This window comes from Colias croceus, chromosome 10, assembly GCF_905220415.1.
Source record: "Colias croceus chromosome 10, ilColCroc2.1".
Taxonomy (NCBI): domain Eukaryota; kingdom Metazoa; phylum Arthropoda; class Insecta; order Lepidoptera; family Pieridae; genus Colias; species Colias croceus.
This window is the reverse complement of record NC_059546.1, coordinates 3,653,392-3,668,383: the sequence shown is the minus strand read 5'-3', so window position 1 is coordinate 3,668,383 and position 14,992 is coordinate 3,653,392. Positions and strand designations below refer to the sequence as shown.

At 37.8% G+C, this 14,992-nt stretch overlaps 3 protein-coding genes across 4 annotated transcripts; 1 reads left to right on the top strand and 2 right to left on the bottom strand.

Annotated features, from left to right (window-relative positions):
• Positions 1 to 34: 34 nt before the first annotated feature.
• LOC123695002 (testin) lies at positions 35 to 5,404 on the top strand. Of its 2 annotated transcripts, none has more exons than XM_045640679.1 (6): positions 35 to 203; positions 281 to 410; positions 1,066 to 1,218; positions 1,563 to 1,642; positions 2,592 to 2,750; positions 3,135 to 5,404. In XM_045640679.1, exons 2-6 carry the CDS (start codon positions 281 to 283, stop codon positions 4,701 to 4,703), a joined length of 2,091 nt encoding a protein of 696 aa, XP_045496635.1. In that variant the 5' UTR covers positions 35 to 203; the 3' UTR covers positions 4,704 to 5,404. The 2 variants fall into 2 exon arrangements, with proteins under 2 accessions (XP_045496635.1, XP_045496636.1); XM_045640680.1 differs by lacking the exon at positions 35 to 203 and adding an exon at positions 499 to 516 and having other exon boundaries at positions 294 to 410.
• On the bottom strand, positions 5,373 to 6,197 carry LOC123695003 (prefoldin subunit 6). The gene has a single exon (XM_045640682.1). It carries the CDS (start codon positions 6,179 to 6,181, stop codon positions 5,813 to 5,815), a length of 369 nt encoding a protein of 122 aa, XP_045496638.1. The 5' UTR covers positions 6,182 to 6,197; the 3' UTR covers positions 5,373 to 5,812.
• Positions 6,198 to 12,365: 6,168 nt separating this feature from the next.
• Positions 12,366 to 14,327, bottom strand: LOC123695192 (putative uncharacterized protein DDB_G0289963). The gene has a single exon (XM_045640956.1). It carries the CDS (start codon positions 14,325 to 14,327, stop codon positions 12,366 to 12,368), a length of 1,962 nt encoding a protein of 653 aa, XP_045496912.1.
• Positions 14,328 to 14,992: the final 665 nt, after the last annotated feature.

The following is a 14,992-nucleotide window of genomic DNA, read 5'->3' as shown; positions in this document are numbered from 1 at the left end:
ATATTATTGGTCAATCGGTTCCGTCAATGGTCATTGATGATTATTGTTTCATACAATATATTTTATTTGTTGTTTGTAATTGAAGTCGATGTATTGTGTATTGTTACTTCGTGCATATTTTATCAAACGTTATGATATTTAAAAGATTTTAAAATACAGTATTTGTTTTGAGACCTGTTTGGATTAGGTATCCCATAAATAAGGTATGGAACGGTTATTATTTCTTACCTATGTATTTTTTAAGTTTGTCGGGTATAATATGATTACATATGTATTTTAGATGAGTGAATCATGCGTGGAGACCCCTGAAGCGCCGGCTTGGTTATCTAAATTGGAGAGTCAGAGAGAAAAATTAAGTAAAGCAAGATTAGGTCACGATAGTGGCGCGGGAGCTCCCTGCAATTCTTGCGGTAAATTAAATTATTATTTTCGTTTAAATTAAATATATGTAAATATCTATTTAACATTCTTCGGGACTAAAAATTGTCTTATGTTTAGTTCTCTGGGATTAAAGCTGTAAGTACAACGATAATGGACCAATGTATCTATCTACATTTTAATTTCATTATAGGATCCATATATTTACTTCCATGGATTATGTTTAGCATGACACACTTTACTTTAAGCTCATTAGGTTTTTGCTGTGCTATTTTATTTCAAAAACTTGATGCACAAGTTAGTTTTACTGTCATAGTATGAACAATGTAAATGTAGAAAAACATAAAATAAATTATTTATGATTTTTGAATTAATTTAATGTTCAGTAATGCCAATGTAATCAGTATTTCAGCCTGTTCGTCAAATTTATTTTAATTCTTGCTTCTGCTATTTCTTATAAACAATCAATTTTTTTTTAAATTCCCAAAATATTTAGAATTGTTGCCTAGGAAGCTCCTTTATAGCAAAATTTTTACTTCTTTGCTAGTTTGTTTATTATTTAATGCATTCCTTTATTTTGCAATATAAATGTGCTAGTCTTAGGCAAGATATCTTTTCTTTTTCCTAACATTGTTTAATTTTTAATGTTACTCCTATATTTCATAATTGATAATGATTAAATTTCAGGAACGTCGTGTCCTGGGCTAGATTTACATTTCTGGCGTAAGGTTTGCCGAGCCTGTCATTGTAGTAAAGACGTACATGATGTTCAAGATGATGATCTATCTGGGTGGGCTCAATTTGAGCTGTTGGGAACTGCGAAACCTAAAAAGGCTTCCCGTAAGTTCATTTATTATTCTATTTATGTATGCTGTTATCATTAATTAATGAATAATATTCAATTATGAATGATTAATGTCTTAATTACAATAACAAATACATAAATAATATTGTGTTCTCTTATCTGTTTGTCTGAATCCATTTCTATGAAACTTAATTGAAAACTGCTTAACACAAGATGTTATTTATGCTTTTTATATCTTTCTTATTTTTAACTTCTGTCATTATAGTTTAATTTTGCAGATGTATTTTGTTTTTAAGAGAAGTACTTGTATTTAAAAATCAATTCTCAATAATATTTTAGTCAAGTTGTTTTTATTTATTGAAATTATATAATTTTACAGTGCCTCTTATAAAAATTCGTGGAGTCACCGATAAGCCTGTTAAACTCGATTGGGTACCACCTAACGCTTCCACTGAATTGGTAAGACTTATTTTATCTGTTATCTAAACGGATTTGCTTTATCAATTCTGGATATATATTTGTAATCATTATGAAGTATTGCAATAACATTTGATAAGATAAACATATTTCCGATACCTGATAGTTCAATAGATATTTACAAATCAAATATTATGTTTTCTATTGATTTTTAAAAACCGTTTTGGTATAATTGGATTGGCAATGGATACGTCATAGCAATGGATTTTAACATTGGTTTTCAATATTTAATCAATTAAATTAATTTAGTTTTGTAATGATTAACTAACTTGTTATGTTATATAATTTAATTACTTTTAACATTCTGAGTCAATAATTATATTAAAAAATGTTATATAATAACAATAAATATATAAATATCACATCATTACAGTAATAACCATTACATATTTCTGAATTGAGTTATGTGTATTTAAATCAGAATGCTAATTAAAACAATATTCCAATCTCACTACAACACAAAATCTGTTATTTAATATGGACACAAATACAAGTACAAGGAATACAAGGACATGGACAAAGCAGTGATGATTCAGACCCCAGCTTATTTAGACTGCTGGTAAATTGGGCATAATATAGTGTAGGTATTACTATTATAAGGATGATTAATCTAACAAACCCGCTACTTAATTCTTTATGTACATATGTGATCAACCTACATGTCTTATTCGTGTACATCATTTATCTATAAGTACTAATATTTTAAAGAGGAAATATTTGTATGTTTGTAACAAATTGGCGCAAAAAGTATTCAATGGAGTTGGATGAAAGTTTACAGTAATATGTAAATCAGAATAACACATGAGCACTAGAAATACTTGATTTAGCTCACTCTTATTAAATTGCTTATATATCTTGCATACTTCATCAGGTATCATAAAGTGTTTTGCTAGTTTCGTCATTAGGATTTTATGAATATATTTATCGCTAGGTATCGGAATACATGTCGTGCCTGGGCCCGCTCGCGCCCGTGTCGGGCTCGGAGGCGGCCCGCAAGCGGCGCGCGCAGCTCCGCACGCAGCTGCCGCCACACGACGTGGCGCCCGCCGCCAGGCACCACGCCACGGACCAGGAGAAGTCGGAGCACACGGTATGTTTTTTTTTGATAGGTAGATGTTTGTGTTGTTTTGTGTGTGATTTTTAAGTTTCAGGATATTTATAGGCAGGGTTGCCGGGTAGAAGGCAAATATGGATATCATGTATTAATAATAATTTATTATGGTGCATTTATTGTAAATTTTAATAAGTGTCAGTAATACCTACCTAAATTTATAAAAGATATTCACTCTTCAAAGAATTAATTTTAGACTATAAACATAAATTAAAAACAGTAAATTTGTATGACGCTTAGTGCTTATATGTACAACCAGAATAGCTTTTTTATTGTAGTATGAAAGTTGTAGAAAAATTAATCATGTCATGAAGTATTTATTTTATATTTCTATAAGTACCAATATTATGTTTTTTTTTACAGGAGTACATCTCTCGTATCAAGTATCATGTCGTGGGTATGGGTAATGTTGTGAGAGTGGGACCGCTGCAAAGTGCTGAAATATGCTCGGTCGAAAATAGCAAAGTTCACACAGCACCCAAATCGTACGCGCTACCATTGAAGATATCGAATATATCTCGTGGTGTAAAATACAACATAGTACCGAAAAATGCTTCTGATAAAAAACTCGTTTTGGACTCTCAGGGCAATGTAGTAAGCAGTGCTGCTAATTTACCAGATTATAAGTCTAGCCCCATTTTGAGTCGCATTGTTAAAGATAAGCTTCATGTTATGAAAATCGAGTCTGATCGTATCAAAAGTGCAGTAGAACATGGCCCGGTATATGACAAACTCTTAAAGAACTTGAATGATCTCAATATGTCAGTAACTAACGATGTCTACTTACAACCGATTAAACTTTTCCGTGATGAGTACAACAAGAACCCCCAATTCAAAGAAGAAGTCAACGAGTTTGCGTCAAAGGCTTTGGGGACTCAAATTATACCAGATCTGTTGACTGTCACTAACAATAACGTTATGGGAACTGCTAAACTACTTGATAGCAGATTACAGAAAGGCACAATTTTTGCGCCAAATGGAGAGATATGGAGCTGGAAGCAAGAACCAGTAACTCCAGAACATAGTGGCACTATATGTTCCACAAAGATCAGTCCCCAATATTCAACCACAACTAAGCCGCCTAATCAAGTAGAACCTCAACAAACTGCTCCCTTGAGAGAATATCTGAGGACTCATTCTGAAGAGGATCTTCCTCCTCCACCACTCCCTAATTACAATACACACCCAGGAAACTTAACCCCACAAACATTCAATGACAATTCCCAACTTTCTGACATTCCTGTACAAGTTAGTAACTATGCTGAACAGCTTGATCCTATTCTCACGCAATTCGCTGATATATCTCTTAGTCCAGCTGAATTAGAGTTTAATAGAAAACTCTACAATGAAGGAGTGCCTTGTCAGCGTTGTCAGAAACCAATGTTTGCGGGTGAAGTCGCTGTTAAGGCTGAAAGAGCTGGACAGGAGTCTATATGGCATCCTCAATGCTTCACCTGCTGTAAATGCGGCGAGCTGTTAGCGGATCTCGTGTACTTCTACTACAAAGGGGAAATATATTGTGCCAGAGATTTGGCTAATGTTCTCGAAATACCGCGCTGTGCTGGGTGTGATGAATTGATTTTCACTCGACCCTACACAGCCGCAGAAGGCAGAGCCTTCCATGTGCAACATTTTTGTTGCTATCACTGTGATGCACCTCTTGGTGGAAAGAAATATGTGCCAGATGATAAAACTGGCTTACCTATTTGTTTGCAATGTTATGATCAATTTTATGCAGAGCGCTGCCGAGCTTGTGGTGGTGTGATAGGCCCTGAACAGCAAGGTGTGTCGTGGAGTAATATGCATTGGCACGCTAACTGCTTCATATGTTCAGGCAGAATGTGTGGTAAAAGTTTATTGAGTGGCCGCTTTGTTGTTAAACAGGAAATGCCTTTTTGTAGTGTGCCTTGTGTACAGAGTAGAATTAAGTGAAATAATAGTATTATTCATATATTATCTCTTATATAGAAGTATTAAATTGTGTGACATCTATTTTTATATTAAATAAATGATATCTTTGCATGACATTTAAATATAAGATTTATAACTTATCAACTTTTGAATTGTTTCCTTTTTAACAGTTGGTTACGAATATGTTTTGTTTACATTGTGAATGTTGACTTGTAATATTTCATCAAAATAAATTTAGATTTTAATGAAATGATCAAAAATCAAAATTTTATGCTATTTTTTGAACATACATGTTAGTGGTTATATTCCTAAGTAAAGTGATCATTGACCATCATAATTAAAATGAAGTCGGTTAACTTTGTTCACAAGTTCTTGTGAACAATGTACTTGAAGTAGGCTTTCATCGAACTATTTGTAAAATCTTAAATTGTATCCTGTGTTTCAGTAAAATTTATGGTATAAATTTAAAATATCTAACTGTTAAAAAAGAAAATAATTTAACTGCCAGAGTTTATACTAGAATTTAGTATTTATTAATATTTAGAGGACTGAATAGTGATTTTTTTACACTTAGTATGTAAGCATGGGGACCATATTTTAAATTGTAAGATAATTGAATTTACAAAATATAAAACATTATATTAAAAAATATAAAACACTATATTATTCATAAAAAAGAAAAAGACCATATTCAATTTACAAGTTTATTATTTATAAAAAGTGTTAAATATTGACTTTACTGATTATATTATATACCATATATTGTGCCATTGAATGCATTTTGTATTATTTTTTAAGCTATGGGATAAATAAATATAAATCTTTTGAAAAAAAAAAACTGACTTTGTTTAATACCCTTATTACTGCTGTATGAAGATTGGTTGTGAATCTACATGAAAAGCATGTTCTTCTTATTACGATTTTCATAATAAGTTTAGTAGCAAGTGTGGTAGGTATCTGAATCTCATATAGACAAGTTATTTAAAAATTTCACAACTAAAAATAAATGAATAATTTATTATTGTATAGACATTTAGTGTCCAAAGACAACATATTAGTAAATTTACAGGGATACACACGAAGTTTAAATAAAAATTAAAGCACTTATGATAGGTTATGATAAAGAACAGTTACGCAGTAATTTTTAAGTTTCCAAGATCATTCTTCAGTTTATTAAGGTTCTCTTGTATTGCTTGCTGTTTGTTTTCTAAAGCTGATATATTACCATCTGTTCTTTTAATTTCTTTGCTGATATATTCCATACGTTTTGCGACATTTTGTCTAGCTTCTTCTAGATCTTGTTTTACTAATACTGGGCCTATTAGCTTATATACCTCGGAATCATTCTTTAATAGCGATAATTCTTCTTTAACCGCCTTGTTTTCATTCAATTGGCTATCTAGTTGTTGTTTCTGAGCTACAGCCTTATGATACTCTTTTTGAAGACCATTGAATACTTCGAGTTCCTTTTGCAGTTTTTTCTGTATTTCTTCGGCCATTATGGATTAATAAATTATTTGCGACGATTTTAGGTTAGAATCAAGATTTTCGGTAAGTTAAATTGACAGATGTGATGAATGACAGAAGTCAGAACATGGTTGTGGACATAGATAAACCAATAAATAAAGTTTTGTAGAAGAAAAAAATCTTAGATCGTTACAATAAGGTTACAATGGATTTTAATTTAATATAATATAATATAAATACATGGGCGTAGCTAACCATGGGCTCAAGGTGGGGCAACAATAAAAAAATAATATGTAACTAGCAACTGTAAGTACCCAAAGTCATATCCAGGTCTTCGAACCTCAAATGCCGGTGGCACGGCCGGCGGCTGTGCCGCCGTCATTTGCGAAGGCATTTGCGAAGGTATTTGCGAGGGCATTTGCGAGGGCATTTGCGAGGGCATTTGCGAGGGCATTTGCGAGGGCATTTGCGAGGGCATTTGCGAGGGCATTTGCGAAGGCATTTGCGAAGGCATTGCGTTCGCGCTTGCGAACGCGCCTGCGAACGCGTGCGAACGCGCCTGCGAACGCGCCTGCGAACGCGCCTGCGAACGCGCCTGCGAACGCGTCTGCAAACGCGCCTGCGAACGCGCCTCGCGCCTGCGAACGCGCGTGCGAACGCGCGTGCGAACTCGCCTGCGAACGCGCCTGCGAACGCGCTTGCGAGCGCGCCTGCGAACCCGCCTGCGAGCGCGCCTGCGAACGTGCCTGCGAACGCGCCTGCGAACGCGCGTGCGAACGCGCGTGCGAACGCGCGTACGAACGCGCTTGCGAACGCGCGTGCGAACGCGCCTGCGAACGCGCCTGCGAACGCGCCTGCGAGCGCGCCTGCGAGCGCGCCTGCGAACGCGCCTGCGAGCGCGCCTGCGAGCGCGCCTGCGAACGCGCCTGCGAACGCGCCTCGCGCCTGCGAGCGCGCCTGCGAACGCGCCTCGCGCCTGCGAGCGCGCCTGCGAACGCGCCTGCGAACGCGCCTGCGAACGCGCCTGCGAGCGCGCCTGCGAACGCGCCTGCGAACGCGCCTGCGAACGCGCCTGCGAACGCGCCTGCGAACGCGCCTGCGAACGCGCCTGCGAACGCGCCTGCAAACGCGCCTGCGAACGCGCCTCGCGCCTGCGAACGCGCGTGCGAACGCGCCTGCGAACGCGCCTGCGAACGCGCCTGCAAACGCGCCTGCGAACGCGCCTCGCGCCTGCGAACGCGCCTGCGAACGCGCCTGCGAACGCGCCTGCGAACGCGTCTGCGAACGCGCCTGCGAACGCGCCTGCGAACGCGCCTGCGAACGCGCCTGCGAACGCGCCTGCGAACGCGCCTGCGAGCGCGCCTGCGAACGCGCCTGCGAACGCGCCTGCGAACGCGCCTGCGAACGCGCCTGCGAGCGCGCCTGCGAACGCGCCTGCGAGCGCGCCTGCGAACGCGCCTGCGAACGCGCCTGCGAGCGCGCCTGCGAACGCGCATGCGAACGCGCCTGCGAACGCGCCTGCGAACGCGCGTGCGAACGCGCTTGCGAACGCGCGTGCGAACGCGCGTGCGAACGCGCCTGCGAACGCGCCTGCGAACGCGCCTGCGAACGCGCCTGCGAACGCGCCTGCGAGCGCGCCTGCGAACGCGCATGCGAACGCGCCTGCGAACGCGCCTGCGAACGCGCTTGCGAACGCGCGTGCGAACGCGCCTGCGAACGCGCCTGCGAACGCGCCTGCGAACGCGCCTGCGAACGCGCCTGCGAACGCGCCTGCGAGCGCGCCTGCGAACGCGCCTGCGAACGCGCCTGCGAGCGCGCGTGCGAACGCGCGTGCGAACGCGCCTGCGAACTCGCCTGCGAACGCGCCTGCGAACGCGCGTGCGAACGCGCCTGCGAACGCGCCTGCGAGCGCGCCTGCGAACGCGCCTACGAGCGCGCCTGCGAACGCGCCTGCGAACGCGCCTGCGAACGCGCGTGCGAACGCGCCTGCGAACGCGCCTGCGAACGCGCCTGCGAACGCGCCTGCGAGCGCGCCTGCGAACGCGCCTGCGAGCGCGCCTGCGAACGCGCCTGCGAACGCGCCTGAAAACGCGCCTGCGAACGCGCCTGCGAACTAATTATTTGTTGATCAGTCATTGTAGAGGTAAATAATACTAATGTTTTGGTCTCATTTTCTGTGTCGACTGTCGACTTTCGAGAATCGAGTGTGAATTTTCACTTTTTAGATTTGGTTAGGTACCTTGCAGGTCAAAGCCTGGGTGGGGCAAGCGCCCCACCCTGCCCCACCGTGGCTACGCCCATGTATAAATAGTGTATTTATAAGTAACTAGCGGTTACCGGCTTCGCCCGTGGTACATATTTACGTTTTCTCTCCATAAGAACGGTTTCTCCTAATACGGTATACAATTATTACTTATATATGTTACCGGAAATGTATGAAATCAAGGAATTGTATACAATTCCTAGGAAATGTGTACAATTCCGATACCATTTAGGAAATGTATAAAATATTGTTTAAAAAACTATTTAATGCATGCATATCCTAGGAAATGTATAATCTTCCTAGGAATTGTATACAATTCCTATATCGTATTAGGAAATGTGTAAAGTAAATGCTTTCTGTTATAAAACACGTTGTTATTTTTTTTTATTATTACTCTTATTGATACAATCGGGTAACAGTCATACCGTAAAATTGTAATAATATTATGTTCATATTATTATCTTCGATCGTTCGATCTTCGTCGACGGAGCCCCGCTTCGCGGGGCTCCTATTTCTGTGTAGTTTTTTTTTAACAAACCTAACCTAACCTAACCTAACGGCTAACCTAACCTAAACCTAACCTTACTTTGAGGGCGAATATCTCGGCTATTTTTGATTTTAGAGAAAAGTTGTTCCTATAAAACATGCTTATATAAGCGTATTTCCGATAGCTATTTAGGAAATGTATAGATTTCCTAGGAAATGTGTATAAAATAATTTATTTCACACATTTCCGTACGATTTTAGGAATTGTATACATTTCCTAGGAATTGTATACAATGACGGATTACATACATTTCCTGTAACATATATATAATAAGTGAATTTGCATTAATATTTGAAACAGTCATAAAACATAAACAGTCATACAATCAAAATGGAACTGTAGTATTTGATTTATTGGGTTTTTTTCTTTCTATGTACTGTACAAGACAGTTACGTAATTGTAACATTTTCGCTTAATTCATTTTTTATTCAAAAATTATGACTTTTTAAGGATTATTACATTTTATTTAAGACTAGTGTTCCGCCCCGGTATCGCCCGTGGTACATATTTCGCAATAAAAGGTAGCGATGTCCTTTCTCGAGTATCAAAATATCTCCATACCAAATTTCATGCAAATTGGTTCAGTAGTTTAGGCGTGATTGAGTTGTTACTCAATGTCTCAAAAACTCTGTCTGTCTGTTGACAGACAGAGTTACTTTCGCATTTATAATATTAGTATGGATTAACTTGGAATTTATGTCTAATGTTAACAGTAAGAAAATATTAAAGTTTACAATCATTGGGATTGCCCAAGATATTTTTTCTCTACATCAATTATTATTACTTTAGTAAATAAACGAAATAAGAATTGAGACTTACGATATTTAACACGTTCACTGCGGCACAGAAATATCTGTACTTTCCATTACTGCGTTACGGGACGTTTTAAACCTTGTCCTATACCAGAGATTGTGGCGGCACGAGGCATATTAAACCCCACCGCCCGTAGGAGACCAAAATCGTTTTTTTGGCGCCAAATAAGACAAAGTGTGCGGCTTTTGTCGTGATTATTATTAACAATGAGTTCATTAACCTAAATCTACCGTCGCCCGTGGTTAGATTAGTTAGTTTAGATTCTAGGGGTAAAATAAAATGTGGGGTCTGATGTACCCCATACCGCACTGAACAATAGCAGTTTTTCATATAATTTAGTGATGGGAAAAGAAATATCGATTTTATTTAATTGTATTTATTTATCAAACTTATGGATGTTTTTCATTAAAACAGGCCAAACAACAATATTGTTTGCAACCAGTGCATTCTGTGAGAATTTTCTTTACCTTTTTCGGCCTCACGACTTGTTAAGAAGGTGCGGAGTTTTTCGTAACATTCTACACATCTACTCTTCTTTGATCCCTTTGAGAGATGATGTGCCTTGTTTGTTGGCTTGTTGACTTGGGCAAGAGTTAAATTTTGATGAGCCATACACCGATTGCCGGGTGTTTTGGATTTGCCGCTAGTTGATTCAATGAACAAACACACTAATAGTAATCATGATTATCAACCTATTTGAAGAAAGTTACTCAACATGTCACATTCACGTTTCTATTAACGATATTTATTATAACGAGTAGTTAGGATGTTTGAAAATTACCTGTATCCACATTCAAGTCCTTCTTTGTAAAAGCTTCAATAACTTGTTCCACAAATAGTCTCGAATGAGTTGCACAACACTAACCGCGTGAAGCTAGCTTAGGGTGCGATACGAGGTGCGTGGTGGTACGAGGTGTTCGCAACCTCGTTCCGCACTGTGTTAGAATTTTTATTTGTTCAGTGCGTCACGAGGTCTAAGAAACCCGGTATTAAGGTCGGTATACCATTGAACTAGGAATCAATAGCACATCTCAGATATATAGATATCACTTTCCTACACTGAACCAGATGGAAGTTATGCCTCCCGCACGACAGAGAAGTTTAAGTTTTTTCCTACCGCTATAACGACGAGACACGGACAGGGTGTTTCAAGCCCTGTTTCGCAGCTAACGTGTTAATGTTTGAGCTCGAACGCGATCAAAGAGCGCACGCGATATTCAACTTTATTATGGCTGTGTTAGCGTCTAGCACCGTAGCTTTCTCATTTCTCAGTGCCAGACATGGGCGTAGCTAGCCATGGGCTCAAGGTGGGGCAACAATAAAAAATAATATGTAACTAGCAACTGTATGTACCAAATATGTACCCAAAGTTATATCCAGGTCTTCAAATGCCGGCGGCCGTACCGCCGGCATTTGCGAAGGCATTTGCGAAGGCATTCACGAAGGCATTCGCGAAGGCACTCGCGAAGGCATTTGCGAAGGCATTTGTGAAGGCATTCGCGAAGGCATTTGTGAAGGCATTCGCGATGGAATTCGCGAATGCATTCGCGAAGGCATTCGCGAAGGCACTCGCGAAGGCATTTGCGAAGGCATTCGCGAAGGCATTTGCGATGGCGAACAAAAGTGAAATTGGATAAGTTAGTGGGGCAACTAATTGGGGTACTATACTCATTTTTCTTACAGTTCATGTAACATAGAAGCCTCAGCTATTTTCTTTTTTCGTGTGTAATTCGTTATTCGAATTAGGTATTCTTATTCAAAACACCTTATTGTTCACCTACCACACCACGAAATAGATCCAAAAATCTTCAGCCGTTTGGTCGCTGGGCGTATGACACTTGTTAGTCAGTCAATTTAGAGGTAAATAATACTAATTATAAAGGTCACATTTTCTGTGTCGCCTGTCGACTTTCGAGAATCGAGTGTGAATTTTCTTACGGATATTAAGCTTAGTAGTTAGTAGGTACTTCAATTTTTAGATTTGGTTAGGTATCTACCTACCTTCCAGGTCAAAGCTAGAGTGGGGCAAGCGCCCCACCCTGCCCCACCGTGGCTACGCCCATGGTGCCAGAAATTATGTTAGGGAGCCTCCTCTTAATTACGTTAGTTATTCCACATACATTCAGGTACATGATCAGAACAGATTTTAATACACAAATTAATAGCATAGAATTTAACCGGACCAAATGGTGTCACATCCACACTGACCGAGCTGATTTTGAAGCTGATTCCCACAACAATTGCTTCGCAAGACTGGCTCTGACGCTCTTTGCAGTGCCTATTAAATCATTTTTAAAACTTACCATGACATCCATTACTCTCAATCTCTCTCAAATCTCAACATATATTTTTTGTATTTCGTAAAACAATTAAATAGTAAATACATCCATAAATGAAAACCGATATGTAAATTGAATAACCGATATGAATCTTATTAATTAATGCTGTAGTTGTCTCTATTTCAAAAGAGGATTAGGTACAAAGGATTTAAATAACGGGAGAAATTTAGATTTTAACATTTATTAACTAACAGTATTTAAGCAACTTATAATATAACATTATATAATAAATAATTTCTTAGATCTAGAGGATTTTATAATTTTTGGCCATATTCTAAAGTCCATGCGTAGCCAGCATTCGGGTCCCCGCTCTTCTCAGCCTCTTGTTGAATTTTTTCAGTCTTTTTCAAAACATTTTGCAACGTTTTATACAGTTCCGCGTTAGGTGTAATATATTTAGATTTTTTTTCTTCTTTTGACTTGCGTTTACCGAATCTTTCACGAACGAATTTTTCATATAAATCTTCATCGTCATTTTTATCATCATCATCATCATCATCATTTTCTTCCTCTTCTTCTTCGTCAGTAGAATGACTTGCGTCTTTATTTTTATAATTTTGGCTAAAATTGTCACGATAATCATAATTGTTATTTATTTTTCTTTGATCTGGCTCTTTATGACTGTACGAATTTTCTGACTTAACCTTTTCATATAAGGGGTCTTCATAGTTAAAAGATAAAATATCATCAGGCAATTTTATGTCAGGTAACTTGATTGATATGTCGCCGAATTTAATATTCAAATTATCATCAAACTTTTCATTTCCTGGCGGAGGATCAGACGCCACTTCTTTATTTTTCTCTCCAACAGAGTCATTGTTAGATATTGGGCTTTCTGTCTGTTCATTACTTTCTGCCTCAACGTGTTTATAATCTAAAGGAATTCTTTCAAACTGTTGCTTTAAATCTACTTTTTTATTTTCAACATCACCGTCCTTTTGTTCTTGAGGATTATCAACCTTTAAATGTGAGCTTTTTAATTCCTCGCTTGATTCACTACTGTCATCCTCTATATTCTGTTCTATGACAGGTTTAACTTCTCCATCGTTTATATTAACAATTGTTTTCAAATTGCCAGAAGTTGTGTCGTTTGAATGTATGTTTGAATCAATAGGAGAATTTTCATATGAGTCATTTTTGTCAAAAACTTTCGAATTAGCATTGCCGGACTCGTTCTCAGTAGAAATATTCTCTTTAGATATCTGCTCAGTACTTTCGTCGATGTTCTCGCCAATGGTATTTTTATAGTTTTGTGTAAAATTTGATTGGTTATATGCATCATCATTGTCTTCTATCTTTAGATTCTCGTCTAAATTACTGCTATCATGGTTTTTAAATTTTGCGTTATTTTGTTCGCGTTTAATGTTTTCCTCACTGTTGCTATTCTCAGTTGTTTCATCACTATCATCCTTATTTATATTATGTTTAAACGCAAGTGGTTTCAGGTTTTTTACGGCTTCTTTACTTTCATTACTGTCATTATAGGTTTCGTCACTATTATGTAAAAATGGTCGTGATATTTTGCGATCGTTATCTGAATTATGATATTCTAGGTTTTCGTTCGAAGATTTTTCCTGCGAATTTGGTAGACGGTTTTCGTATGAATTTGCTGTTGATTCATTATTTCTTTCAGAACTTTCATTATGTCTGTCTATTTCCTTAGAACCACTACTGTCAACACTTTCAGAGCTTTCATCTATTTCTTGTGAGCTTCTTTTATTATTAGAGCTTAACTCTTTCAGTTCATCGCTTGCAGATTCTTCAACAGGAATGTTTCGTGGTATATGTTTTATGTAAGTATCTTTTAAAGTATCACTTTTGAAAGGTTCATGTGTAGTTTTTATGTTAAAATTAGCCAAATTCGCAGTATTTACAACTCCCTCCGGTTCTAATTTTTCAGTAGAATCAACGTCATGGTTTGTAACGTAATTGTAGACAGCTGGTGCAAATCGTTTTTTCCTTAAACTATTGCTTTTGTGACCTGTAGTTTTGTGTGTAGTTTTTTGAGAAATTTTGCCTTCATTTTCTTTTATAACACTGTTCTTAGCAGCTTTTAATTCTTCAAAAGTGGTTTTATTTACGTTAAGATGATCACAGTCATTTTGTTGAGTAGTGGTGGAATTGATACTTGAATCCAAATTAGGTATAATATCATTATTTTCATTTTCAACTTCATTGCATTTGTCATTAATATTACTACGGGTAGTGATATTCATAGTGCATTGTGTTGAATTAACACAATTTATTGTGTCATTTGTTGTGTCATTAACCAACTTTTGTTTTATAATGGCGTCTGTTATCTGTAAAATGTTTAATTTAATATAAATTATACGCAAATTTGTAATTCTTTAGGATCAGCTAAGTGATGTGAACAATGTGGTGCATATTTACGATAAGCGTTGATAGGTGAATAAAACAACAAATACTAAGTATATTTTTTATTAAAAGTAGGTACATTATTTTATAAATGTATTTAATATGTGTTTATTTACAAAGTGATTGACAAACTTTCTACAAAATATTCCATTAAAAATAATACTATTTGTATGACTAAATAAATAACTACAGAATAACGAAATACAAGATGTAAATGAATTAATCATTTAAAACTAATTAAAGATAGTAGAAATAATTACTAAGGCTTAAGTTTAGGCAAGAACTCTACTTATTTCTACGGATACATAGATACGTATAAAATAAATTATAATTGCAGGAAGGTCATATGTATAATTAATGATCAGTTGAATATTTATTTCCTATAAAAGAAGTTTCTGAAAATGATTTTTGATTTGTGACAAATACCTAACTATAACTTTTTTTGGTATTTCTATGCATATTTATTAGGTAGCAAATTTTACATAATCGGTTCACAATTTTGTTT